We start from the raw sequence: 25,285 nt of genomic DNA, 5'->3' as shown, positions 1-25,285 counted from the left end.
GGTGTCTGTACGGAGGCAGAGGGTGTCAGAAGTACTGTGTTGCCGTCTGAGGCACTCAGGATTAGGAAAATGGAACCCAGAAACAGTGCTTTCCTCAGCACAAGTAATACATCTTTCTTCGGCACTGAAATGAAGTTGCTTCCCACTGGTACACTTCCAGAAACTTTTCCCAGCCCGAATTTGGCTCTTGTCAAGTAGCGTTCCCACAAGCCCTTCCCAGCCCCTGGGAATGGGAGGGACCATTCCCAGCAGTCTGGAGTCCTATGTCTGGAGCTGGGGTAGCTCACCAGCGCTGGCACAGGCTCGGCGGAGCGCTGAATTTACTGCTGTGCTTGCAGCCCTCCTATCCATAACAAGTATTTCAGCTCCGCTGCATACACTTCTCAGAAGAAGACTCAGGCTATTGCAGCCTCGGGATTCCCCAGTCAGAGCGGGTCTGTGCCGCAGGAAGCGCAGCGCCCTCGGCCAGCCCTGCCGAGAGGAGCCGCAGCGCGCGGGGTGTGCCCACGGCAGCTCACGGGGCAGCCGGAAGGCACCGCTTTGTGTTAATTTACTGAACCTGGCCATAATGGGATATCGGCAGGAAAGCGGCTTTCCTGAACTGCGCTGCTCTGGGGCACTGAGGGGAGCGAACCATTAAAACCAAGCCCCAGGCCTGCCAGAGCTCCAGGAGCGCTTGGACAGCGCTCTCAGATACATGGTGGGATCGCTGGGCTCCTCCTGTGCAGGGCGAGCAGTTGGGCTCGATGGTCCCTGCGGGTCCCTTCCCACCGGGACGTTCCCCCATTCTGCGCCCCCTGGCGGGGCTGGCTGGAACTGCCCCGCGCCTGCGCGCCCCCGAAGGCCGCCCGCCCCGCCCCGCCCTGCCCCGCCCCGCCCCGTCCACCACGGCGTCAAGATGGCGGCGTCTGCAGCACGCTCAGCGGCCCGGCGGCTTCTCTTGCCTTGGTCCGCCCGCCTGGTGCGAGCGCCCAGCGCAGCGGAACGGGTGAGGCGGCAGGGCGGGCCGGGGAGCGGAGCGGAGTGAGGCGCAGGAGCGTGGGCGCCGCGGTGACTCCGAGCGCTGGTGCTCGGGCTGCCGTTGAGGGGATGCGGGGAGTTGGAGGCCGTGGGGTGCGGTGCATGCTGGGAGTTGTAGTCGCGGCGGCGGCGCGGTGCACGGCGGGAGGTGTAGTAAGCGAGCAGTTTGCCCTGGTCAGGAGGTTTGTGTGTGGCGGCTGGTCCGGGGCTCTGCAGTGTGAGGAGGATGTCAGTGAAATGGAGATGTTCAGCAGGGATGAACTGGGCTGGAACATGTGCCCTGCGAGGAGAGGCTGAGGATCCGGACCTTGTTCAGGTTGGAGAAGCCTTGGCTTCAGCTGGACCTGTGAGAGGAGTTGTGGGAAGTATCAGTGCCAGCACCCTGGAGAAGGTTGTCGGGAAGATAAAACCAGGCCTGTCACAGTGAGGCAGGATGAGAGACAGTGGGCGTAAGTTGAAACAAGAGAGTCAAAACTGGATATGTGGCAGTCAAGTAGTGGAGCAGCCTGCTCACAGAGCTGGGCAGTTTCTCACCGTCTTGGGAGATTGTCAGTACCCAGGCGTAAAAAGTCCTGAGCAAAGTGGTCTGACCAAGCTGATTCTGCTTGGAGCAGGAAGTTGGACTAGAGACCTCCAGAGGCCCCTTCAAACCTGAATTGTGCTGTGATTCTGAAATAAGTGAGTTTTAAGAGATCTAACCTATTCCAGGAGGAAAATGGGTGAGAGCTGGATTTTGTATTTTCATATACTTTCATGTAGGGCAGTTATATGGGGAGAGAAATCTTTGTTTATTCGAAACATTTGAAATCAGTTTTTGAGATAGCTGTTTGCCTGAATTTGGGATACATGTTTGCATTTCTTGTTTTTGAAAAATTAATGCAGTAAACTTCCCTTCTTTTCTACCTCACTTTCATTTAATGTGCTTTAACTGCCACATAATTGTATTGCACTGATCAGTGGATTTGCAATGGATTTGCAGTCCTGGCACAGGCCCTTGTGCTATATATATATCTCACTTCACTTTAGAAAGCAGGTACCCAGGAGAATTCCAGATGGTAAAGGTCCTGCAGGCTCTTGCTGGCAGAGTGGGAAACAAACGTGGCTGGCTGTTGAGAGTAACAGCTCCTGTGTCAGATTGGAGGGCAGCAGATGCATCTCCTCACTTGTAGTTGTCTTCAGGGTTTGTTTCAGATTCATGTTACTGCTTCCCTTATGTGAAACAGTGGTGAATAGCAGTCCTGAATTCTTTTCCTTATAAATGCATGCTTTAAGAAAGATCCACACGCTTAATTATTAAGTTCAGCAATGTATTTTTCAGAAAAGCATCCTTGGATATAACTAAACAATCTGAGTGTGACTGGTAATTTTCCTTTCCAGTGTGTGCATGTTGGAACTGGGAGGCTCACAGTTTCCAAAGCAGCAACAGAAGTAATCTTAAATGTCCCTGAAACTAGGGTGAGTCCTTTGGAAAATGGCTTGCAAGTAGCTTCTGAAGACTCTGGCCTCTCAACATGCACAGTAAGTAACTTACAAAAGGAAGGCTGTTTTGTATCTATTCATTTGTGCTCATTTCCTCGTGGAACTAAATTATTCCCGGAACTTAAGCTAGGACATAGAAGACTTAAGACTTCTGTTGATTTATAATTAATTTTTTTTTTGTGAAGATCAATTTTCTTGTTCTTGAAAATCTGCCCCTTTTAAGAAAAGGTCATAGTAAAGCTGTTAGCTGGTAAAATGACGATTTTTTTCTTCACTGAGGTTGGACTTTGGATTGATGCTGGAAGCAGGTATGAAAATGAGAAGAACAATGGAACTGCTCACTTTCTTGAGCATATGGCTTTCAAGGTGAGTGTGAATATTGATGTAGACATTTACAATGGATTTTTAAGTTATTTATCTTTAAAGATCAATGATAAAAACTTTGCCAGAATTGTATAAATAAGTTTTCCAAATTGAAATGAGAAAAATAACTTGCACAACTAAGACTTTGGTCCATTAGAAAATGAAACTAAAATCCTAGGTCTGTGTAACTGTTACACAACTATGGATTACACAGATCTAATTTTTAACTCATTTTTACCTTCTTATAATAGTCTTAGAAGACACACAGTTACCCTTTAGGCAGCTTTTTACTTTCATTTGGGAGCATAGTAGGATTTATATCTGACTTTCAAGCTTGGTGAGATTAATATGCCAATTTTATTTCCAAAACGCTTTTTCTTTCTCTTGATCATGACTTTTCCAGACAAGAAGTAGTAATGATGAGTAGATGAATTGAAGGGTCTAATGTGATTTTCTTATCATTTTATTTCAGGGAACTAAGAAGAGATCTCAGTTAGACCTCGAACTGGAGATTGAGAACATGGGAGCTCATCTGAACGCATACACATCCAGGGAACAAACTGTGTATTATGCAAAGGCTTTTTCAAAAGATTTACCTAGAGGTAATTGCTCTCATTCATCAGTAAAGCTGCAAAGAACAACATACTTATCCAACTTCCAGTGAGATGACACAGAATGATGCTTTTGCAGTGTTACAGGCCCTTCCTTGCCAGGTGAAAAGTCCATTCTTGAACTTCACAAGAATATGAGATTGCAGGTTTGGAAAGGATCCAACAGGGAAGCTGATATTTGGAATATTTTTCTCTTGAAATATTTCTCTTAAAATGTTTTTCTTTTCAGAGTCCAAGACCTTTTGGACTTCTCTCTTCTTGTCTCCTTGCTAGTCTTATTAGCACTGGCACTTTGGGGTGGGTTTCACTTTTGGAACCAGATTTTTCTAGTAGTCTGAAAATACTTTTTTCATTTCCATCTCTGTTTGCAATTAGCTGTGGAAATTCTTGCTGACATAATTCAGAACAGTACCCTGGGAGAGGCAGAGATTGAGCGTGAGCGAGGAGTTATACTTCGAGAGATGCAAGAGGTTGAAACCAATTTGCAGGAAGTTGTCTTTGATTACCTTCATGCCACAGCCTACCAGAACACAGCACTAGGACGGACAATTTTAGGACCCACTGAAAATATCAAGTATGTCCAAAACTACATCTGTCTTTAATTGTCTGGTAACTTTTATATATTGAGAAAGACTTGTCTGAAAATGTAGAGAACAGTGCCAGAGTTCATTTTTACACTGGAGAGCAACTGACATTGCACTAAATACAATTGTAAGTAGAACCCCTGTATTGCCTTAGTTTCCCTATAGGCAGGCATCAAAGGCTATGTGAACTTCTGTTGTTTTCTGTGTGACTTTAGGTTTTTTGGCCACATTTTTCTCTTGTCTTCTGCACTTTTGTGCATCTGACACAAAATTGGAAATACTTCCTTTTTGTATAGGTCACGTTAGGCATTATTGTAAGTGCATGGTGTTTACACTGCTCTTTCAGCATCTGTTTGGATCAGTATACATCAGGGAACTGCTAAATGTGCTGCTTTCAAGGAGATCATTAGTGCATCCTGTCTCCACCTGACTGAGTTGGAATTCTCATTCCTTCTCAGGAAGCTAGAAGAGCTTTTTATCCAATTCCTGTTTGGTTTTTAGAAAGTCACCCTTATTTTTGCTTTCTGCCTGTGCTCTGAACATTGGCAGCACTTCCAATTATTTTGATATTGTATAGTTATATACATTTATCTCTTTTTACTCTGATAAACTTTACTGACACAGTAGTGCTGTCTCCTTTCCTGTTTTTAGATCCATAAATCGTAATGACTTGGTGGAGTACATAACAACACATTACAAAGGACCCAGAATGGTCTTGGCTGCTGCTGGAGGTCAGTATGGGATACTCACCCTTGATAATGTGAAACTATTCTTGGAACCATGGCCTGAGGCTGTGGGTACAACATGATGAATTACCCATTGTTCAGTAGGTCTTGTTTGTTGTTAGGCCCTGTGTAGCTCTGTGTGTTTTGTGCATTCATGCCCTTTGAGCTTTTGTTCCCTTTTCCTCTCAGTAATATTCCAGAAACCTTAAATCAGGAACAAGAAGTGAAAACCAAAGTCATTCTTCCATGTGGGCAGGAAAAAAGGGTCCTAGAAGGTGTGAAGAGGGCAATAGCAAGGAATTCAGAGAGAAGTAACATCGAGGTTTGAAACAGAGCAAAGAACTTGATTTGATGTAGTTTTAATGGAAGGCTGTTAAAGAGAACCAAGAAGGGGGGGATATCTTGCTCTGTATAAAGGGAACGTGGGAAAAATCCAAAAGTGGGGTATTAAAGAAGGGGCACAAAAAATTACTGCTTGGTTGAGTCCTTAAACTGTGCAGCCATTTAAATTAACTGTTTACAGAGTAACATCACAAAGCTTGTGAAATACCTTTGTTCAGGGGTCTCTCATGATGAACTGCTTGACCTGGCAAAGTGCCATTTTGGCAACTTGCCATCTGCTCCAGAAGGAGGACTGCCACCCCTGCCACCTTGTAGCTTCACAGGTAGTGAGGTAAGCTGCTGGGTAGCTTTTTGAGCTGGCCCTTACATCCCCTGACATGTGAGGAGAGAGGATGCTCTGCCATGGACTCAGCACATGAAAAGTTCTCTTGCCTCCAGTGATGGCAGTGGAGTAGCTGCTTTCCACAGCAGTTCTTCCCATCCCTTTTTTGGACAAGCCTCACTGCCACCATTTTTTATGCTTCATCATTTCCTTATCCCTGCTCCTACTTTCCTTTTATCCTCTTGACTACAGTGTTGGAGCATTTCCACTTGTTGATAACCACTCATTTAAAGGATGTGGCAGAGAACTGAGGCATGCATGTTGTATTCCCATCTCTATTCAGATTTTAGAAAGCCATGATTTCTTTTCTGCTGGTAGTCATAAAATGACTTGTAATGGCCTCTCTGTGTATATTGGCAGAGTGATCTGAAATTGCCCCAGGGGACACCCAGTTAAGGCTGATGTTAATGAATCTTGATGTGTTTAATTTTAGTGCATGTTTTGTAATGCAGCTGTAATGGAAAAGTGTTTTCTGTTTAACTTGCCCTATGCCTGAGTGTGTACAGGTTGCACTAGAGCTGCTCTCCTGTGTTCCAGATTCGGATAAGGGATGACAAGATGCCCCTGGCACACCTGGCCATTGCTGTGGAAGCAGCTGGCTGGGCAGACCCAGATACAATCCCACTCATGGTAGCCAATACTCTGATTGGGAACTGGGATCGGTCCTTTGGAGGAGGAGTGGTGAGTGAACCTGCAAGCACTGTCCTGCTCTTAAGGAGATTGGTGGGACTTGGGCACTGCCAGGACAGAAAAGGGGATCCAGGTCTGAGTGAGTGAATTTGTTACTCAGGATCTAGGAGAATCTTTGGAAGTGGTTCATCAGTAATTAATTGTCCCTTTCTTGAACCTAAGTGTCTTTATGATTTTGGATCAAATCTGGGGTATTATTTTAAAATGTGATATTACATGCAAGGAAAGAAACGGTTGAAATGAAGAGCTGATAATTAACCTTGTAGCTACTACTGCATGATCTGTCACTATTGAAATCAAAATGGGGAATTATGGAGGTGGCTAGTAAGCTTTCAAAAAACTTCATCAAGTAATAGTCTTTTATTTTGCCTCAGCAGAATTTGTCCAGTAAACTTGCTCAGACTGCCTGCCATGGTAACCTGTGTCACAGTTTCCAGTCCTTCAATACCTGCTACACTGACACAGGGCTGTGGGGACTCTATATGGTCTGTGAGCCATCCACTATTGAGGACATGGTGCACTTTGTTCAGAGAGAATGGTAAGCTACCAAGTGTTTAGCTGAAAAGATTGTTTTTAGTGGAGGAATACAATTTAAAAAGAAAGTATTTAAAGAGAATATTTTTCTCTGCTTGGGCTTGCCTTGGAACAAAAAACACATCAAATTCTAAACTTTGGCACCCAAAGCCAAGTCCCAATACTCAGTTTTTGGCACCCTTACTTGGAGTGAATAGCTTAAGAGGTAGATTTTGTTCCTTGTACAAGAAAACACGGCAAGGATTTATTTTTTGACTGGCCAATGGCAGAAGTTATGAAACTGTCAGACCTTTTAGAACACTACTCAGTAAGGGTGCAGCCTGTGAGCTACAAGTGCCACCTGTGAAAGAGTAAATATGTGTGGATGAGAATAATGAATGTGCAATTAGCAGACAGTATTCACCCAGGTGCTATATATATATATATATACCAGTTGCTAGTGTTAGTGAATACATAGGGAAATGAAAGTTGAGGTGTTACATTTGGAATTTTGAAACCTGTGATTCTCAACAGTATTCATTCATCTGGGGCTTAAATGTACTGAAGTATGCCCACAGATGCAACTGCAGATGCTATTAAAAACACATATATGTTACTTAAGAGCACTAATTTAAAGTGGGTGAAGTTGAAACAAGTCTTGAAAATGAGGAGTTTCCTTAATCACATAAATCACTTCTCATATACCATTATTCTATGAATTCCCTGTTAAGTCATGGAGAAGGTTATCACTTTGATTCTGTTTGCTGCAGGGAAGATACAGATGATTCCTTGGACAAGAATTTAGTGTTAAGTTATTTAATGCATCCCCTTCTCCACACAAAATGTTCTGTAGGCAATGTGGGAAATTATTCTCTCACCAAGAGAGGAGCCAGGAAATAATGGATTGCCTTCTGGCTAATTATCTCTTATCTAGTTGCTTGGCTCCTACTTTCTTAGCAACATCCATTCTCAAGTTAACAAGTACAGACTGCACTTGCCTCAAAATATTTAATAAAATGAAATACAGCTCTTAGAAGAGAAAAAGCTTGCTCTGGGGTATATTGGTATATTTCCCAAATCCTACTCTTACTTAGGCTGCTGCTTTGTATCCATGGCTTGTTTTCCAAACTGTTTTAGCACCTTTGTCTACAGAAAAGTAGTGCTTAGTAGGTGTAGTAATGCCTACACACCTCTGTATCACAGACAACCCTTGTGTGTTACAGACCACCATTATTTAATGCCTTTGGATTTAAACTGTTTTTCAGGATAAGACTTTGCACAAGTGTTACAGAAAATGAAGTAGCTCGAGCAAAAAATCTTCTAAAGACAAATATGTTACTACAACTTGATGGTGAGACTTATGAGAACTTTTTATTTGTGGAGCTGTAGGCTGATAACTGAAGCATTTTTCCCCTATTTTAGGGTCCACACCAATCTGTGAAGACATTGGAAGACAAATGCTATGTTATAAGCGCCGAATCCCAATTCCAGAACTTGAGGCAAGAATTGAAGTAAGTGGCACTCGTGTTGCAACTTTTAAAAGGCCATCAAGAAAATTACTTGCTACAGAATATAACAGTATAGAAGTTGTATTTCTTGTTCAGCTGAGAAGACATTTCCAACTAAGAAAACTTTCAAGTGTTTTGCTGCCTGCTGCCTTGGATTTTACAAAATTAAGATCAGAAAAGGTTTTAAGATGGGATTGTAACAGAGGTGCCTCTTTTACCCCTTTTAGGCTATTGATGCCCAGACTATTAGAGAAATCTGCACAAAGTACATCTGTGATAAGCATCCTGCAGTTGCTGCCGTGGGTATGTGGTATAAATTTCCCCATCCTCCCAAAAACCACCCAGACCACTTGCTGTGAGTGGAGCATGTGTCATGGCCAACTTTCTTTAACTTCTAGGTCCAATTGAACAACTTCCAGAGTATAGCAAAATCTGCAGTGGTATGAATTGACTTCGAGAGTAGTGAGTAACGAGAACTTCCAGTATATTTTAGCTTTAAAAAAACCCAGGAAAACAACAAAAAAGACACCCAACAAACCAACTACACCCCTGTTTAAAACTCTGGAGTTGCTTTTGAGAAGATTAAAACTCAAGAACCAGCCCCTCCTGTGTGTCTGTATAATGAAGAAAGAAATGGAAATATGTACAGTATTTGTATTTTTATTATAAAATAAGGATTGTCAGTAAGAGTCATTTCTTGACTTTAGTAGCATTCATCACTTGTTCTTGAGCAGCTTTCTTTGCCTTGACCATTTCCACGAGTTCCTGAAGAGGTGGGGAAAAAATAAACTTAACATGTTGACTTGTGAACAATGCTGTGCTTTTGAACATTACATATATTCACTGTGAAACAATTTAGTTCTCAACATAATGAGAAATCTACACAGTTTGATACTGTAGAGCAGTTTCTCTTAGAAACTAATCAACTGATGGAAGGTCAATGCTCATGTACCAGGAACTTTACCTACAGGACCCTAGGGATAGGACTTCACCATCTGCTAGAGATTGCTGTCAAACTATAAGAGGAATTTCCTGAGACCCACTTTCCTTCCCAGATTCCAGAGCCACTGCTTTCAATGAGGAACGTTTATTCCTTCTCTTTCGGAGGTAACTCAACCCCAAAATAAGAAGTTTCCCATAAGGCTCCATAACTGCCTGTGTCTCTGGGGGGCAATGCAACAGTAAAAGTAAAGGGTTCTCTCAAAACCTGGACTAGTGCCAGTCCCAGCAGGAGGTGAGGGACCTTACCTTGTATCGCTTCATGCAGTCTTTTTTTGACCGGCCTGGAACAGCTGCTGCTATTTTCTCCCATCTTTCAGGAGTATTTACTGGATAAGTCTTCAATGCTTGTTCTAAAAGTTTTTGTTCTTCTGTAGTCCAAGGGGATGAATCTAGAGGTGATCCTGTTTTACATGCAAAAATGACAGCAAGAACAGATATGTTAAAATGCCTAGAAAATATGGTAAAACCTATTCTAGTTGATTTAAAATCCATGCAGTTTTGAGATGTATTTTGTGTACAAAACCTCAAATCTGGCACCAGAGCCTGGATCATTTACTTGCTATGAAAGTTTGTAAGTAAATCTTGAGTAATTTCTGGATTACTTTCTTCCTAAGAGACCCAGGGGAGGCAAGTGCACAAGAAGGGCTCCCTTTTCACCTTTACCTTCAAATCGTTCTGAGGGGGCAGCACTGTCCATCTGAGGCACCACACCATGTTCTTTTTTAAATTTGTCAAATGCTTTCTTGTTTATGTCATCTTTTTGATGAGGGTCTAGGAGCAACAAACATTAAAGAGAATAATTATTGCAAGGATGTCAAAGAGAGATGTAATAATAACATTCTGTAGCAGATTTGTTACAATAATTACAAAATCATAAACCCCAATTCCTACTTACTTTAAAATGATGGTAAAGAGGTTGGTAGATTTAAAAAAAAAAAAAAAAAAAATCATTCAGGGTCCAATAAACTTTTCTCAGAATGTCAGATTCTCCAACCCTTATCCTGCTTTACAGTGCTCAGAGGAACACTTGTTCCATATAATCTTAAACCTGATACTGCAACTTCACCAAAATTAAGAGGAATTTATTCTCTCAAGTAAGGGCTGTGGCACAAAACTGCATTGCCCAGGTATGACCATGTCAGAGAGGTAGGAACACAGAAAATCCAGGTGCTTCTTGTGCCACTATGGTTTGTAATGCAGAAACTTCTTGAAAATTTTGTGTTTTTTTCCTTCTGTAGTGAAATGTATAATTTCACTGGGACCTTATTCCAGAGCTCTCTAGGCTTCATTTTTATATTCATTTTTGAAGAGGAGATGAGCCACATTCATTAAGGTCTTACTCTAGTGTTGGATTCCATTAATTTTTCTAAAGTACCTCTATAGCTTAATCAGTTCCATTTATTTTAGATGCCTTCTTTTGTAGGGAGCATTCTGAGAGGCCTATTTATGTCTCTGAGCCCTGGGATTTCATGTGCCCCAGACATCAGAGCATCAAGCTACACTAAGAGTTCCTGACAGTTGCTTGTGAGGTACTGACTTACAAAAGAGCCATTAAGATGAAAACACTGACTCACATAAATGCTCCTTTAAATCTTCCATCTGAACTACATTTCTTTTGGGGCTGTACAGAGGATTTTCTCAAGAAACACATCTCCACTGAGAAAAGTCAGCTGTACAGAAGCAGGCAGACCATGTTATTACAAAAATAAGGTAATATAGATACCAAGCTTTTGGAGACTCTTTGCTTTATTGATGACATCTTTTGCTGTCCGTTTTATTCCAGTAGTAGAGTGCAAGTTCATATAATTGGCAATAACTTCCCACCTAAAGCAAGAACAGAAAGGATAAACCAGCATATTACATAATACCTTACCTTTACACAAGCTACAGTCAAGCTCCTGTACACTTTATCAGTAAGTTCAAACATACTTAAATACAAGTAAAATCTCAGAGCAGCTATTCTAGAAAGCTTTCAGTGACTAACAGAAGAATTCAATCAGCTTGGATGAACTTCCTGATTCCCAATACAGAAAAAGGATGGGGTAGAATGCAGGTAAATGTAAACCTCTAATCTCAAAATTCTGCTTAGCTGCTGCTTTCCTGAATTCCCTAAACACCTCATTAAATACAATGTCATTAAATGCTGCAGGTTGCACTGAAGTTACTAACCCTATGTCCACTGCCTCCCAGAAGAATGCCTAAACATCAGGTAAAGGGGCTTAAATAGGAGAGAGCTGTAACAGCCCTGGCCCCAAGATTATTCCTGGTGGATTGTTAGAAAATGGAAGGCAGTATGTACTTCCATATAGGATCAGACAGGAGCCCTGAGGACTGCTGAGCTGCAGAAAGAGGCACTGATATCACCTCCATGGAGTATGGCAGCTGGTTTTTTTTGTTGTTTTTTCCAGTAAGCATACAAATTTTGTAATGGAGGTTTGAAATCTTTGTAATTCTAAATGGAAGAAGGCATTTCATTCCTGGGAAAAAAGTATTTACAGTGTGCTCCTGTTTTTGATGCTTAGTAGTAAGCTGAGTGCCAGTGCTGCTTCCTGTAAATCTTAGCCTTTCCCTTTTCCCCTAGCTCTTCCCTGAAGAAAGCTGATGCACTTAATTCCTATCTTGGGATATTTTCTTCTTGCCATGTAGAGGAGAAACCAACCTCACATTCATTGTGGAGCCCCTGAAAGTAGCTCACACACTTGTATTCCTACCCAGCTGCACCCCAGTCACTGGTGGGGTTGTGTTGTCTGCTTTAAGGACCCTAGAGTAAGCCCCATGCAAACAGGCACCTCAGCACCATCCTGGTAATGGAATGAGGCCCAAATCTGGGGGGAAACAAGATAACAGGACCACAGCAAACTCCAATGACACAGAACATAGTACTAAGGAAAAACAAACCACTGGCTGCTTGTGAGTGAAGGAAAAGGATGTTTAAGAAGTCCTTATACTGACAAAGTACTTGGGATGATCTGAAAATACGCTTCATTATGCTTGTTATTTAATTAAAAATTGTTAGGGCTTTTAGCACCAAACCCACAAAGTACCTTGAGTTTGTCCCTGCTGGAAAGAGGTTCACAGCTTTAATCAACAACTGTAAATCATCCTCTGGCCAATTTTTGCTTCCCCCTGCACCACCAGTGGTTGACTTTTCTGAACTCTTCGTGGCTTGGCGCATACGAGCTTCTGCCTCTTCTTTCTCTCGCCTTATTTGTTCATTTATTTCTTCAATCTAAAGATTGTAAATAAGCATTATTTATTTACTTACTGAATTATTGTTACATTTTACAGTGACACAATCCCCTCTCTGAACTTGCTTTGAACCTTGGATTATGCTTAATTTCTGTTCTGTGTATTATATATAAGGAAACAGAGGAGCTTATCTGTTCCAGTATTATTTCCCTTCGTTCCATGCATATTTTTAGGATTTAAAGATTAGGAGTTAATAGCAGAAATCCATCACAGGTTCACTAGGAAATTAAATGAACACCCCCAGAATTAAAGCGAAAGTTTTCAACCTTGTGTGAATTTCTAGACTAACATTTGATTTAGAGGGACAGATCCACAAAAGTACTAAGACCAATGAGGGCAACTAAACATGCATGTTGAATACACTGATTCTCCAATCTTCCAGCCTAACTGGTATCTAAGCCTGACTATGTCAGTACAACCATAGTAACAGAGGACTTCTAAATTAGTAACTAAAATCTGAAGTTCATTCTAAGTGTGTACTCAGGGTTAGATGTGTAGTTTTTTAGCAAGCTAAAAACTACTTAAGTTTAACCCACTGCACATTTTTGAGACCTGTAATCACATCTCAAGACTATGGTGTGACACATCTTTAATCATCTGCTGCTGAGCAGGCCCAGTCCAATCTTGGCAATATTAGAAGAGCTGTGCACTTACAGTTGTTGGCAGGATGCCCAAAGGCAAGAAACATATTTCATAAAACCTTCCTGGCAAAAGGAAAGTTACCTGATAGATAATTTTTAGTGGAATACTTTTAACAGATAGAAAGGAGACTGCTCTGCATTTAGAACACCCTCCTGGAGAATAGAATATTGAATTCAGTCCCCTGTAGAACAAGAGGCATTTCAGTTTCAAACTGTCTGATGACCCTGGGATGGGGGCAGATTATATTCCCTGCCATGGAAAAAAGCTTTGAATCCAAGTGGATGAGAGAAAGCATCTTACTCATTCTGCAGGATGTAGGTTCAGCTTTTAGTTCAAATGGCTTTTCCCCAATGGCAAACATAGGCAGATCCTTGCTGAGTTTTGGTAAATTTTGATTCCATGTGCATTTTTCATTCCTTGGTATCCAACCTACCAGCCTTTCTAGTGCCCACAGCCCACACCATACCTAAGTCCTTTTGTGGATCTATCCCCAAATCACAGACACTAGACTAGAATTTTTCTTGTAACAGAATAGGTTAAGACTGCCTTCATTCCCTCAAGGTAACTGCTACACATTTTTGGGCAAAATTCCTCTATTGTTTCTGTGTTCTTTACAGATAAAAATGTGTATTTTTTTTTCTTGGCTGGCCCTGTTAATTTGACCAGCTGTGAACTGCACAATGTAAAATGGAGCAGAGATTCCTCTGCCTGTGGACTCTGAAAATCAAGTCTTTGTGTTTTAACAAGCACGATTCCACAGCAGCTATGCTGCATCTTACTTCAGACAGGTTGATTTCACAAATTATTCTGTTATTTTGATTCAACACTCAGCATAATTACCTGTTTTACTACAGCCGCCTTTCCTCCTTCCCTTGTTGTGGATGTAAGTGCTTCATTCAAGCATTGCAGACTAAAAATAAATTATTAAGTTACAATGGAGAGCTAGTAGAAAGATGGGTATCAAAACGAGCAGAAAGCAGCAGCAGGAAGACTTACCTTGCTAGCTCAAGACGATCACAAAGCTTTTCCACCTCCTCCATCATTTTAACACAATCTGCCTCATTATCAGAAAAGTAATTCCAGTTCTGGAAGCAGAAATACACATTCTACAAAGTTCTTGAACTTTATTGTCCTATCCCTTCAGACAAAGGCTTAACACACAGCATTCTTCAGCCACTGCTGTGTTTGGACCTATTTGGTCAGGTCAGCTTTACTCGTAGCTCATACCCATGTATGTGTTTTAGTATTTTGGTTTTTTAGTAAACCCACTTTCCATACCCATCTCCAGCCCTAAGAACAAGCATGATACATGTGATATGGTCTGATCTAAGCAAGCAATAATTTGTCTGATGTAACCTGTATTTTGTTGTAATAATAGTTACATACCTTGCATGTTGTTCTGAGTTTTTGCCTTTCTTTCTTGATTGCTTTCTTCTGTATCTCTTTTTCCTTTTTTGCTACTAATGCTTGCTGCCTAACTTCTTCTTCCTCCTTTTCTTTTGCTAACCGTGCTGCTTCTAATTCTGCTTGTCTTTGCTGCAATCAAAAGAAAAAAAATCCAAGTAAAAAAATCCTCCACGTCACATTCAGGGTCATTCAGTCATCCAATATCAAAATGAGTTGTTTCTGGTTTCGGTGGAGTTTTGTTTGTATGTTTGGGGGTTTTAAAATGTATAAATAATTTAATGTTTGGTTTTCCAAGAAATTTGAGGGAGATGATGATGATAAGGACCCTCAGTTTATAAATCCTGGCTTTCTCTGCAACGCAGATATAAAACTATGTAATTTCCTACGCCTGCCTCAGGAGTATAAACTTTGTGGTCCAATATTTCTCCTGCATCATTACTGACATATTTTGCAGTGTTCTAATGTCTTTTAAGTTACTTTTTTGCACCTTACATTTCCCTTTCATTCCTGTAGTTTCAGAGCCATCTTTTTCAAATTGTTCATATTTATCAAGTATATTCTGTTACCTCAAAGCATTTCATACCAACCAACCATTCACAAACCACACCAGGCAAGCAGACATCCATTTTATGCACTTAATGCTTGCCATGAAACCAGAGGAAGTGTATGCAACAAAAGAACTCAGTTTTCAAAGGTGTTTTGTTTCAGACCTATGTTCCTTGTTTCCACCTCATTCTCCAAAGGCTGCCAGCCTTGCACTGCCTGCTGCACAGGCATCAAAAACAACATATTTTTTTAATGTATTTTGAGTGTAATTCTATCACTAGTCTTCTGACACATCTAGAACCTGAGGCAGTGCATCAGGTGTGAATGAAGCAGAGTTTTTCAACCCAAATAAAGTACTTCACTTACTTTTTCTTTTGCCTCCTGTTCTTTTCGTTTTGCTTCTACCTTTGCTTTCTTCTCTGCTTCCTTCTTTGCCTTTTCTTCCTCCTTAAATTTCTTTATCCTGGGATCACAGCTGTATGCATTGTCTGGCAGAAGAAAGAAAGTATCATGTATCAAAGACAACCAGGAGATTTCCAGTTAACTAATCTCTCTTTAAAGAACCGCAGTTTGTGTGCTTACCAACAAGAGTCCTAATTCTGTTCATTTCTTCTTTTTTTCTCAATGCTCTGGCAGCTCTGTTCTGCTTTTCAATCCACCTCCTTTCATCTCGACTAAAAGGGAAAGCATAGTTCAGTGCTAATGCTTTACAGTGCCACTGTTAGAAATTCATCAACAAGCTTCTTAAATCGTTTCCCCCACACAGATGTTCTTCTGTGAATACTTCAAAAATAGACTTCAAAAAATGAAGTTCCAGGCCCTGAGTGCATGCACATGTAAAAAATGCTAAGTGTTTACAAAGTTATATAAACCTGACAAACCAAGCTGCTTATCTGTCATTGTAGGGAATGAGATCATGGACTTTATTTCCAAAATGCAATCCACTTGCTTACCTAACATTAAACTCAAGCAAAACAACAGAAATGCTAGCATACAGTTTAATTAAAGGACAGCAGTATAAGCAATTATCTTGTTTTGCAGAATATAGTCATGTCAAGTAAACCCATCTGCACAGAAACAACACACTATGAAGTAGCATGATACTCTGGGTAGTCATGCCAGATTCACTCGAGTAAAATACAGCTCAGGTTATAGATGGGCCAACTAAATAATCTGAAATATTTACCAGTGCTGTCAAGAAAGAGGCAAATGTTTAGTGGGGGTCTATAGCCTCATCCACACAACCACACAGAGAATAGCAGAAGGTACCTAAAGGTCGTTCCAACCCAAATCAATGTATACCTCAGAACAAGAAAACAATCCCCATAACTGAGAAGGAGATAATACAAGTAGACTGAAGCTTTAGAACACAAGCAATATCACCTCTGGCAAGAAGGGGTAGCAAGAATGACCATCTGAACAGCAGCTGTAATGTAGTTCTCTCTCCTGAGTACAGCAGACTAGGTACCAATTGTCTAAACATCTTTGAGAAAGGACACTAATGATAGGAATGAGCAGAAAAAAAGAGCTATGCAAATAATTCAAGATCTTTCCAATGAGAAGCCTAGAGGTTCACCTGTGTGATTTACCACAAGTACAAGTGATAGGGAATTGACTACAGTGCCTTCACAGAATCTTCACAGGAGAGAACAGTGGGTCTGGTGAGGCTTAAGAACTTCAATAGCAGGAAGAGGCACAAGAGAAAAGAAATGCCTACCTACAGCCTAAATATGGCAGCTTCTAGTACAAAGAAAGCCAACCACTGAATCTAAATACAAACCAGATTCCTAGCCAAACTTGGAAGAAGAGTTTAATACAATGCAAGTTATGGTCTCACAAGGATTACTAAGTGAAAGGTTTGTGTCCTGTGAAATGTGTGCTAGACTAAGTGATTCGGTGCTCCAGCTTGAACATTCTGTGTTTATAACTGTAGAAGGGGTTTTCCAATGGCAACATGGTCTGAGAAATTCAGCAACTACATAATACATAATTTTTATTAACATCAAGCTATCAGAACTCATCTCTCCAAATTCTAGGAAGTATCACTTTCTCAGTACAAGTCAAAGAGAGAAACAATACCTTCATGCTCATCAACTCTGTCCTGCCTACAGGTTCAACCTGTGCTTGGGACTGGCAGGAATTGCATGTCTGAACTTAAATGAATACACGTTTCAAAGCACCTCAGATATACCCCTGTGAGGCAAGCAGGAACTACTTCAGTTACATGAAAAAGCCCACAGTAAGTTCAGTTCAAGTCCATGCCTGACCCCTAAGCTGGGAGAGTGGAATTCAGACTTGGCTCAGCTACCTTTCTTCCTATGGCTGAAAGTCTAAGAGAAAGCTGGAAAATCTTGCTGTATCAATCTCTCAATCTCCTGTCAAAATTATTTTTACTTACATACCATTCTGCTTTTTCTTTTTCCTCTTCATCTAAATAGGAAAACTCTCTCCATGAATCAAAATTATACCTGAAGTAAATTTAAGAAAAAAAAAAAAAAGTGAATGAAAAAACAGCAAATCTGTTAAAAATCAGGTACCTTTTTTACGGTTATGTGTTTGAAGGCAACTCTACTGCTGTTTACAATTTATAATACATAATTTACAATTATATTGCACCTACAGTGATTCCACTGTGTTCCACCTAATGCAGGATATGATTTACACCTTTCTGCACTGTGGGACATAGTCTACTTCAGGTTGGCATCAGTCTTGCCCACTCAGCTGTCTAAGCTCCCATCATAGGCAGTGGAAATGCAGTGCAGTCTGTAGAGTTCACAGAGAAATTAATATTTGTGTGAGCACCCATATTTAGCAGGTAAGGCAAACATTACTGACTTTCTTGGACTAAACACACTTCCTTTACTAGGGGAGCTTAAACACCTACAACATCTCCACTAAAAACACAGTATTGGTGAGATAAACCTGACTTCCAGTCTGTGGGTCAGCTAAGTTCTCAGCAACTGTGGACAGAAATTCCCACTGCAACCACGAATTTACAAGTGGATGGATTAGCCAGGAGGAAGCCAGCTCAGTTTGTGAAAGGCACAAACAGCTGTGGGGTAATTTTGTAACATTATGAGGTTGTGACAGCCCACGGCAAACAACCCACACACCAAAGAGTCAGCAAGCCCTTCATATTGCATATCTTGAATATTGTGAATAGAAATAGAGGCATCAGCTAACTTACCAAAAGGAATAGAATGCATCTACCTCCTCAAATGAGGAATTCATGTCCCCAAGTTTAGGTACATTTTTCTTATTTGACCACCTGAAAATACATGGATATATTCAAGAAGCAATATATACAATCTTCATAACATGGCATTGGTTAAGTACAGAATCAAAATCCAAGGCTTCCTCCTACCAACACACAGGTGGCACCAGGAAAGAGGAACAGAACAGGAGAGTTCCTCCTAAGTATCCTCCAGACTGGGTATTTTTGGGAGAGTTGCCCCCAAAAAAGCAACCTTCTCCTGCCTGAGTGCCTTTTGCCTTGTGCCTCAAGAAGATCTGATGGAGCACAAGCTATCTTTGTAGATATTCAATTCTCCATGCACATTCTTCTGGTAGAGGAGCTTATAGAAAGTAGACAAAAAGTGCTCTGTGAATAACTCAGCTCTGTGGTGGGGTACAGGAAGTCTCACACATTCTAATGAAGTACAAGGGAATAATGCATACTCTGCCTCTACTGCATTTTTTCTAGGGAAATCTTCCACAGACTCTAGAATTTGTTGTTCCATGACATAGCATCCATTTCCATTGCAGAGACTCATCTGACAACCACAGATCAGTGTCTGAAGACTATGGAATACTTGATAGATTCAGTAAGACTACTTTAAATAATAATTGCTCAGAATGTTGTGAAGTGCTCATGCAATTAAGCACTTTTATACAGGGAAATGTTGACAGGTTTCTATCATGACAACCTTAATACCAAGTTAATTGTCAAGCATTAATCAAATGCAGAAAAAGTCCCAAAATGTAAGAGAGAACAACCAAATATTGATAGTTACAATTATCTTCCTTTTAACCAGCAAAATCATGACTATAACTGTCTTCTGTTAATGTCTTACTCTCAGAAGAAAACAATTTAAAAAAGGAATTTTTAGTCAGCAGCACAAAAACATTTGGTATTTTAAGTAACTTTAAGATGAAACAATGAGTTGTACAAAAAGGGCAGTAGGTAATATGAAGCTGAGAACTTTTAAAATTGCATGGTGGTCTCCATAGCATGGGTCAAATTCAATACCATCAATGTGGCAGTTCAGATTAATTTAAAAATAAATAAATAAATAATTGCAACTAATTTAGTTGTATTACTTTTCTAGCAAATTAATTCATCTCTTGTTACAAACACAATGTCAAAAGAGTTTGCAAATGCTGATTCTCCAGCAACAGCAGAGGCAGTCAGACATAGCTTACCTGGCATTTCTTTCAAAAACTGGTGAGAAAACTTCAAAGAAGTTTTCTTTTGCTTCACTTTTGGAAGGTACAGAGTTATCAAAAGTTGGATCTATGCTGTTAAATGCTCGTCGTTTCACAGGATCAGATAGTATTTCATAAGCTGAAAGTTACCAGACATAAGGTTGTAAATGTTTAAAAAGATGTTCTCAGGTATGTTTGATCTAGCTGTAGTGTTCTGTTCAGCTTGATATTTAATTATTTTAGTGACACCAAAAGGTGTTGCTGTCTATTCCTGTTAAACTAAGTGGGAGGGAAACATTTATGAAAAAGAACACATTTGACCATTAAGATGTAAAAAACCAGATAATATTTAATTTCATAGCAGTACATTTTGTTCAGACACTGGGAGTTTGGGCATGTCACCTTCAGACTTTTACCATACACAGATCCTTGCAGATAAATTGACAAAATGGTCTACTAAGGCACTGAGTAAAGGCAGTCCCTGAAATGTGCTGTCAGAATGGGCAAGAACAGCAACCATTCATTAGAATTTTTGTAGGTCACGATGAAGTTGGACTGAGTCTTGGACAGAATATAAAATTCCACACAAACTCTCCAAAACATGCAAACACTCCCTGTTTTCCTGTTCTTACACACCTGCAGTTGGGGAGCATCACATTACTAATCTTATATTCTGGAAATCATACAAACTATAGCTTCAGTACTCACTTTTTTCTCAATGAACTGTGGAGTTCTACAAGGACCACTATTTTTCAGTGAGAATGAAAAGTCAAAGGAATCAAATTTGTGTTGCAATCATTCATGGACTTCTGTGCCTGGACCCCTGTCACTTCCTGCCAGAGGACACTGTACCATGAAGTTTGGATGAAGGAGGTGGTAACCTGGAGGAGACCTTGGTGCTCTGCAGTTCTGTAAACTGATCTCACTGCACATGTCAGTGGAGAGAGGAGGGAATGACAGTGGACACCAGCGAGCTGCTGTCTGCCAGTCTGCCCTTTCCCTCTGGAAAAGGACTTCCCGCCACCAACGCTCCAAATGACCCCAATTATCCTGCCTCAGAAACCCTCATACCACTTTCCTGATGCAGGAAATTCTGTGCACATCCAGTGGTTCCTCTTCCATTTAAGAGATATCCCTTCCACTTACAGATCCGCAGTTCTACTCCCACACACTCAGCTCCCTCAGCTCTGTATCTCCCATGCATTCCTTTGTCAGAACAAGTTCTGAATCCAGCCTAGGTTCTGCCACCTTTCCAAGCTTCTCCTCAATGTTTCATTACTGTTTGCTCCTACACCAGGTCTCCCTTTCCTACAATTCCATTTTAGTATTTCCTTCCTCCAATGTGCTGCCTGGGAGCACTATTCCTTTTCTTTGATACTTTGTGCTTTCCCTTCTGTTTACCACCAGCTTGGATTGTAACCAGTTAAGAAGGAAGATTCTATGATATTTTGCTCCATGCAGGTAGAACACAGAGCATACTCCTGAATTAATGTGCAGGTAGTTCTCATCAGAGATATCTGAGTTTCTGACAGGACTGCAACAGAAAAACTATTTCCTTTGGCAACCTTCCTCCTTCTGACAACTCCAAAGGAGGCTGAAAACATTAGTTTGTCTAACATACCTCACACTAACTACTATGTGTACGAAGACATTCAGAGAAGAACGTTTAGAAACACAAATTCCAAGATTTCCTCCTGCTTCAACCTTATTGAGTGAAAAAAATTTGCTTAAAATATATAAAAAAGCAAAGCTCTCAATCATTTCTGGAGATGAAAGTCATGCACCTAAAACAGCTTCTATGGCTTTGGAATTGGCCAGCAGTGGTGTTCTGGGTCACAGAACCAATTAAGTTAGAAAAGACCTCAAAAATCAGAGTCCAGCCATTAACCCAGCACTGCCAAGTCCACCACTACAGGCAAGAGGGAAATGTTATTCAATTGAGTTCACCTGCTCATCTGTGAGCAAAAATGAGCAGCTGAAGAAACTGATGACCTGGATCAAATCAACACATGTTCTGTTGTCAGAGCAAGCATATTAGAATTCAGATTTTAAAACTGCTGTTAGTGCCTGTGGGGAATTGCTCCTTGGCTCAATAATTTATCCCAGGTATGGGGCCACCTCCAGAGGTTCATCTGTGTGTGCACTGCTACAAATGTCACATTTGTCACCAGCTGGCACAGCAGCCAAATGTCTGATGGCTGCACTCCCATCCTGCTTCTACCCACTGGGAAGTTACACCTAATGTGATCTATTGATGTAATTTTCTAAAATGGAAAAGGAACTTCTCCAGCTGGTTAGTCATTGACAATTTCTTTAAAATCTTAATGAAGCACAACAAATGTGTTTCTGATGATCAAGCAGACTGAGAGAGTATTCAACAAACAAGATCTATTGCTTACCTTTAGTTATGCAAGTAAAATAATCATTATCACCTTCTCCTATCTGTTCTCCTGCAGCTTTTCGTTTGTCTGGATGATGTTTCAAAACCATGGATTTATCTAAACACATAAATGCATTACAGTTAGAAATGCTTCATCAGAAACAGTTTCAAACTGCAAAGTAATACAGTAATTCCAACTGGCATTTCTCTAATTCAAAACTTAAATAAAAATACAAACCAAACAGTCAGACCTGGCAGAAAATAGAAGTTAGTAAATTTTCTTTGATTTAACACTATAGTTAGAACATTATTTCATCTTTGCTGGGACATAAAATAACCACAACTCAGGAACTCTATTCCACCTCAACATCTGAAGAAGTCTCTCAGGCTTATTCTACTATTATGCCTAATAAAGTGCTTTAGCATCTAAAAATGTACAGTTAGCTTCATAATTGAGAAAATAAAAATAATTAATGTAATTTTAGTTGTTGTTTCTAATGAAAAACAAAATAGTTTCGATAAAATAAAAATTGTACTCTATCCCTTTACCAAAGTTCTGAACTTGATCCAAAGTGAAATTTAGCAGGAAAACTACAGCCTGTGAATGCTGCTGCACTTCCCCATGGCTAACACTGAGCAGACACACAAGAGTTTGGGTTAAATTCTCCCTCTACTCAAGCCTTGAATCCTAAGGCACAACTGGCACACACAGAGTATCTACTGAAGGTGCTACCAAGGTTGTCTTGGTATTTAAAAGGTAAAACCAGATTTTAAACCAACTTTTTTGCCAAAAGATATTGCCTTACAATGCACACTGTACCTTCTTGGTTCTCTCTAAAATACCAGAGAGAAGATACCATGAAGCAGTTACAGCAACCTGTCTCCTGAGAAACAAATCAGAACCCTTCTTAGAAACAGGAAAGCACAGTATTCACAGGTGGGAAAGACATCAGTGCTGTCAGGGTCCTAAAGAGAGAGGCTCTGGTTCTTGCTCAGAAGATCAGTGAGACCACTGACCACCACCAGAATAGGTGCTGCTCTATTCTGTAGCAGCAAATGCTCCACATTGGTGTGGAGCACCTGCCTGAGGCAACATGACTTCCTGTGTAAGCTGGAAATTCACTGACTTCCACCCATTTTCATTTGGAAATACCTGGAGACAGAGATTCGCCTTGTACCAGCACACTTATACAGGTAATTGTTCACAAGACACATTCACAAAGCCATCAGCTTATCCCACAGCCTACTGAACAATCCAGTCTTTTAAAATCTTTCCTCACTGAGTATTTGCATCCTTCCTGCAAAGTCAAGCACACTGCTTTCCAGAAGTAAAGTTCTGAAGCCCAACATGCTCCATTCCCATGCCACACTCAGAGTAGTGTGACTGTTAACAGCAGCCTTTTTGTAAACATTCAACAGCAATAATGTGGTAGCTCAACACTCTCAGAGGGCTACAAGGGAACCTCTGGGAACACATGGGGCAGGGACAGCTCTATTCTTCCGCCTTTCATTGAAACTGACTGCAGATTCAAAAATATAGAAATGTACAGTTACAGTCTCAAGGCTGTTGACAAAAAAACACAGGCCAGAAAGCAGAAATGTGGTATTTTTTTATTCCCTAGCTTTAGGTCTCTGGATTTCAGAGCTGTGATATGAATTTAAGAGGCTGGTAAGCAACACAAATCAAACTTTTAGGCCTGGGAAACAGTAAAAACCTTGTTCACAACATGCAGGTATTTTCACTGGAAACCAGTTGTATGCATCTGAAAAAAATGTTACACTTATGAGGGAAAGGTACTTACGAGCTGCTTTGATTTGTTTCTGAGTAGCCCTGTATCGTATATTTCCCAGTCCAAGAACTGCATAATGGTCTTGATTCTGAGGGAAAAGAACCACAAACCCTAATAAACATTCATAAATACAACCTAAAACACCACAACACATACAGAAAATCAGTTCTCCTCCTCATCTCTTAAAAGCAAGAAGAATTCTTCATTCTCTCAATAAACATTGGGAAAAGACTATAGCAACAACTCTCATAAATTATTGAATAATTCCTGAATAACTGAATATCAATAAATTAAGCCACTGTCATAGAAATTCAAGTAGTTTAATCTAAATTGAATTGAAGCATTAGAAGATTCAGTTATTGGAGAATTGAATTGCTGCTGTTAATATTAAGAATGTGAAAGTAACTCCAGAATAAAGGAGATGGAGACAGGGAGGAGAGACACTTAATATTTTCAGGCAGTAAAACAAAAAGCCACAGCTCAAAACTAAGATCTTATCTTGATGTGTTTGCCTTCAAACACCAAATATTACAGTAAGGGACACAAACTGATTCAGATGGGTGTAGGAGGGGAAGAGGAAGGAGATCTTTAGCACCTGGGCATGACAAATAACCTTGATGGGCAAAACTAGTTAACAGTAACCCGTACTGACTAAATACCTTCCAGTCCTTTGGGTCAAGGGTTTTTAACATAGGATATTCCTCAAGCTGCAGTTCTTCATCCCCCGATTCTTCAGAAAGTTCCTTCTCATCTTCTAGCTCCTGGAAAGAGGCAGAAACATTTATGTTTCTCCTCTTAATAAATGCTTCAAACCATCTTCCCACAGGTTCCACTTGACAGAGTACTGATGCTATAAGCAAAAACATAAAAGCAACTTCACCTTTTGTGGTTTACTTTTTTTTTTTTTTTTTTTTTTTTTAATTAAACCCCATCAAAACCCACAAAAAGTACAGCATCACACTAGGTTACACATGGCTAAATCTTCTCTCTGGCTCCATATACACCCGATTGCAAAAACCAGCACTAGTGCCCGTGAGATGGGACCTCCCAACGCTTCGCCGTGCTCTCACATCTGGAAAGGTGCTTTCAAGTTACAGGAACGCACGTGTATTAAATACACTCCTATGGGCAGCGGAGGAGGCAATCGCAGCAGCGATATTAAATTCGGATCGATCTTCCCCGCGTTCCCGCTCCCCCTTCCCAGGCCACTCCCTCCGGCAGCGAACCCACACTTGTTGCTCGCACACGGGCTGCGACGGTGCCGGCGAAGGCGCAGCACGCGAGCCGGAGACAATTAGAGTCAAATAAACAGCAAAGTTGCTGGAGAGCGGCCGCTGTGCCAGCCCCGCTACGGGCGGGCGGCCTTTCCCCGGCGCGGCCCCGCGGTCCGCGGCGGTACGTACCGGCCGAGAGCGGCCTGCAGACGGCCGAGCGCTGCCCGTCCGGCGCGGGGCCGCGCAGCAGCGCCATGCCCGCGGCCTGCGCCCGCCGCGGCACCGGCGCGTGCGGCGCGCACAGCGCTTCCGGGGCGGCGGCGGCGTGCGGCGCCATAAGCGGCCCGGCCGGCCCCGCCCGGGCCCCGCGGGCCCCGCCGCGCCCCCGGCACCCCCGCGCCGCCCCCGCGGCC

General features: G+C 41.3%; 2 protein-coding genes across 4 annotated transcripts; one reads left to right on the top strand and one right to left on the bottom strand.

The window, feature by feature from the left end:
* Positions 1-839: 839 nt before the first annotated feature.
* On the top strand, positions 840-10,954 carry PMPCB (peptidase, mitochondrial processing subunit beta). Of its 2 annotated transcripts, none has more exons than XM_056507213.1 (13): positions 840-988; positions 2,398-2,538; positions 2,779-2,865; positions 3,335-3,464; positions 3,849-4,047; positions 4,709-4,788; positions 5,343-5,455; positions 6,044-6,187; positions 6,574-6,734; positions 7,975-8,060; positions 8,132-8,220; positions 8,445-8,520; positions 8,616-10,954. In XM_056507213.1, the coding sequence occupies exons 1-13, from the start codon at positions 899-901 to the stop codon at positions 8,666-8,668; spliced, it is 1,449 nt and encodes a 482-aa protein (XP_056363188.1). In that variant the 5' UTR covers positions 840-898; the 3' UTR covers positions 8,669-10,954. The 2 variants fall into 2 exon arrangements, with proteins under 2 accessions (XP_056363188.1, XP_056363179.1); XM_056507204.1 differs by having other exon boundaries at positions 872-988; positions 6,571-6,734.
* On the bottom strand, positions 8,862-25,183 carry DNAJC2 (DnaJ heat shock protein family (Hsp40) member C2). 2 transcript variants are annotated; one of them, XM_056507185.1, is made up of 17 exons: positions 25,062-25,183; positions 24,318-24,508; positions 23,671-23,746; positions 21,888-21,986; positions 19,486-19,627; positions 18,251-18,331; positions 17,466-17,531; positions 15,646-15,737; positions 15,430-15,551; positions 14,497-14,646; positions 14,107-14,195; positions 13,951-14,020; positions 12,264-12,448; positions 10,943-11,043; positions 9,883-9,990; positions 9,466-9,620; positions 8,862-8,982 (listed from the first exon to the last, which is right to left on the bottom strand). In XM_056507185.1, the coding sequence occupies exons 1-17, from the start codon at positions 25,126-25,128 to the stop codon at positions 8,908-8,910; spliced, it is 1,869 nt and encodes a 622-aa protein (XP_056363160.1). In that variant the 5' UTR covers positions 25,129-25,183; the 3' UTR covers positions 8,862-8,907. The 2 variants fall into 2 exon arrangements, with proteins under 2 accessions (XP_056363160.1, XP_056363166.1); XM_056507191.1 differs by having other exon boundaries at positions 24,318-24,419; positions 25,062-25,182.
* Positions 25,184-25,285: the final 102 nt, after the last annotated feature.

This window comes from Oenanthe melanoleuca, chromosome 1A (assembly GCF_029582105.1).
Source record: "Oenanthe melanoleuca isolate GR-GAL-2019-014 chromosome 1A, OMel1.0, whole genome shotgun sequence".
In the NCBI taxonomy this organism is placed as follows: domain Eukaryota; kingdom Metazoa; phylum Chordata; class Aves; order Passeriformes; family Muscicapidae; genus Oenanthe; species Oenanthe melanoleuca.
Note: the sequence above shows the minus strand (reverse complement) of the source record. Positions and strands in the feature narration are given on the sequence as shown.

What these genes read in the sequence shown, in the direction of transcription:
- DNAJC2 (XM_056507185.1), bottom strand. Translation starts at nt 25,128, where the DNA reads ATGGCGCTGCTGCGCGGCCCCGCGCCGGACGGGCAGCGCTCGGCCGTC. An exon ending in TTGACCCAAAGGACTGGAAG is followed by an intron (nt 23,747 to 24,317) that starts GTATTTAGTCAG and finishes CTTTTCCCTCAG; the next exon opens with AATCAAGACCATTATGCAGT. An exon ending in CCAGCAGGGACAAACTCAAG is followed by an intron (nt 11,044 to 12,263) that starts GTACTTTGTGGG and finishes TTCTTGCTTTAG; the next exon opens with GTGGGAAGTTATTGCCAATT.
- PMPCB (XM_056507204.1), top strand. Translation starts at nt 899, where the DNA reads ATGGCGGCGTCTGCAGCACGCTCAGCGGCCCGGCGGCTTCTCTTGCCT. An exon ending in TTCAAAAGATTTACCTAGAG is followed by an intron (nt 3,465 to 3,848) that starts GTAATTGCTCTC and finishes GTTTGCAATTAG; the next exon opens with CTGTGGAAATTCTTGCTGAC. An exon ending in TATGTTACTACAACTTGATG is followed by an intron (nt 8,061 to 8,131) that starts GTGAGACTTATG and finishes CCCCTATTTTAG; the next exon opens with GGTCCACACCAATCTGTGAA.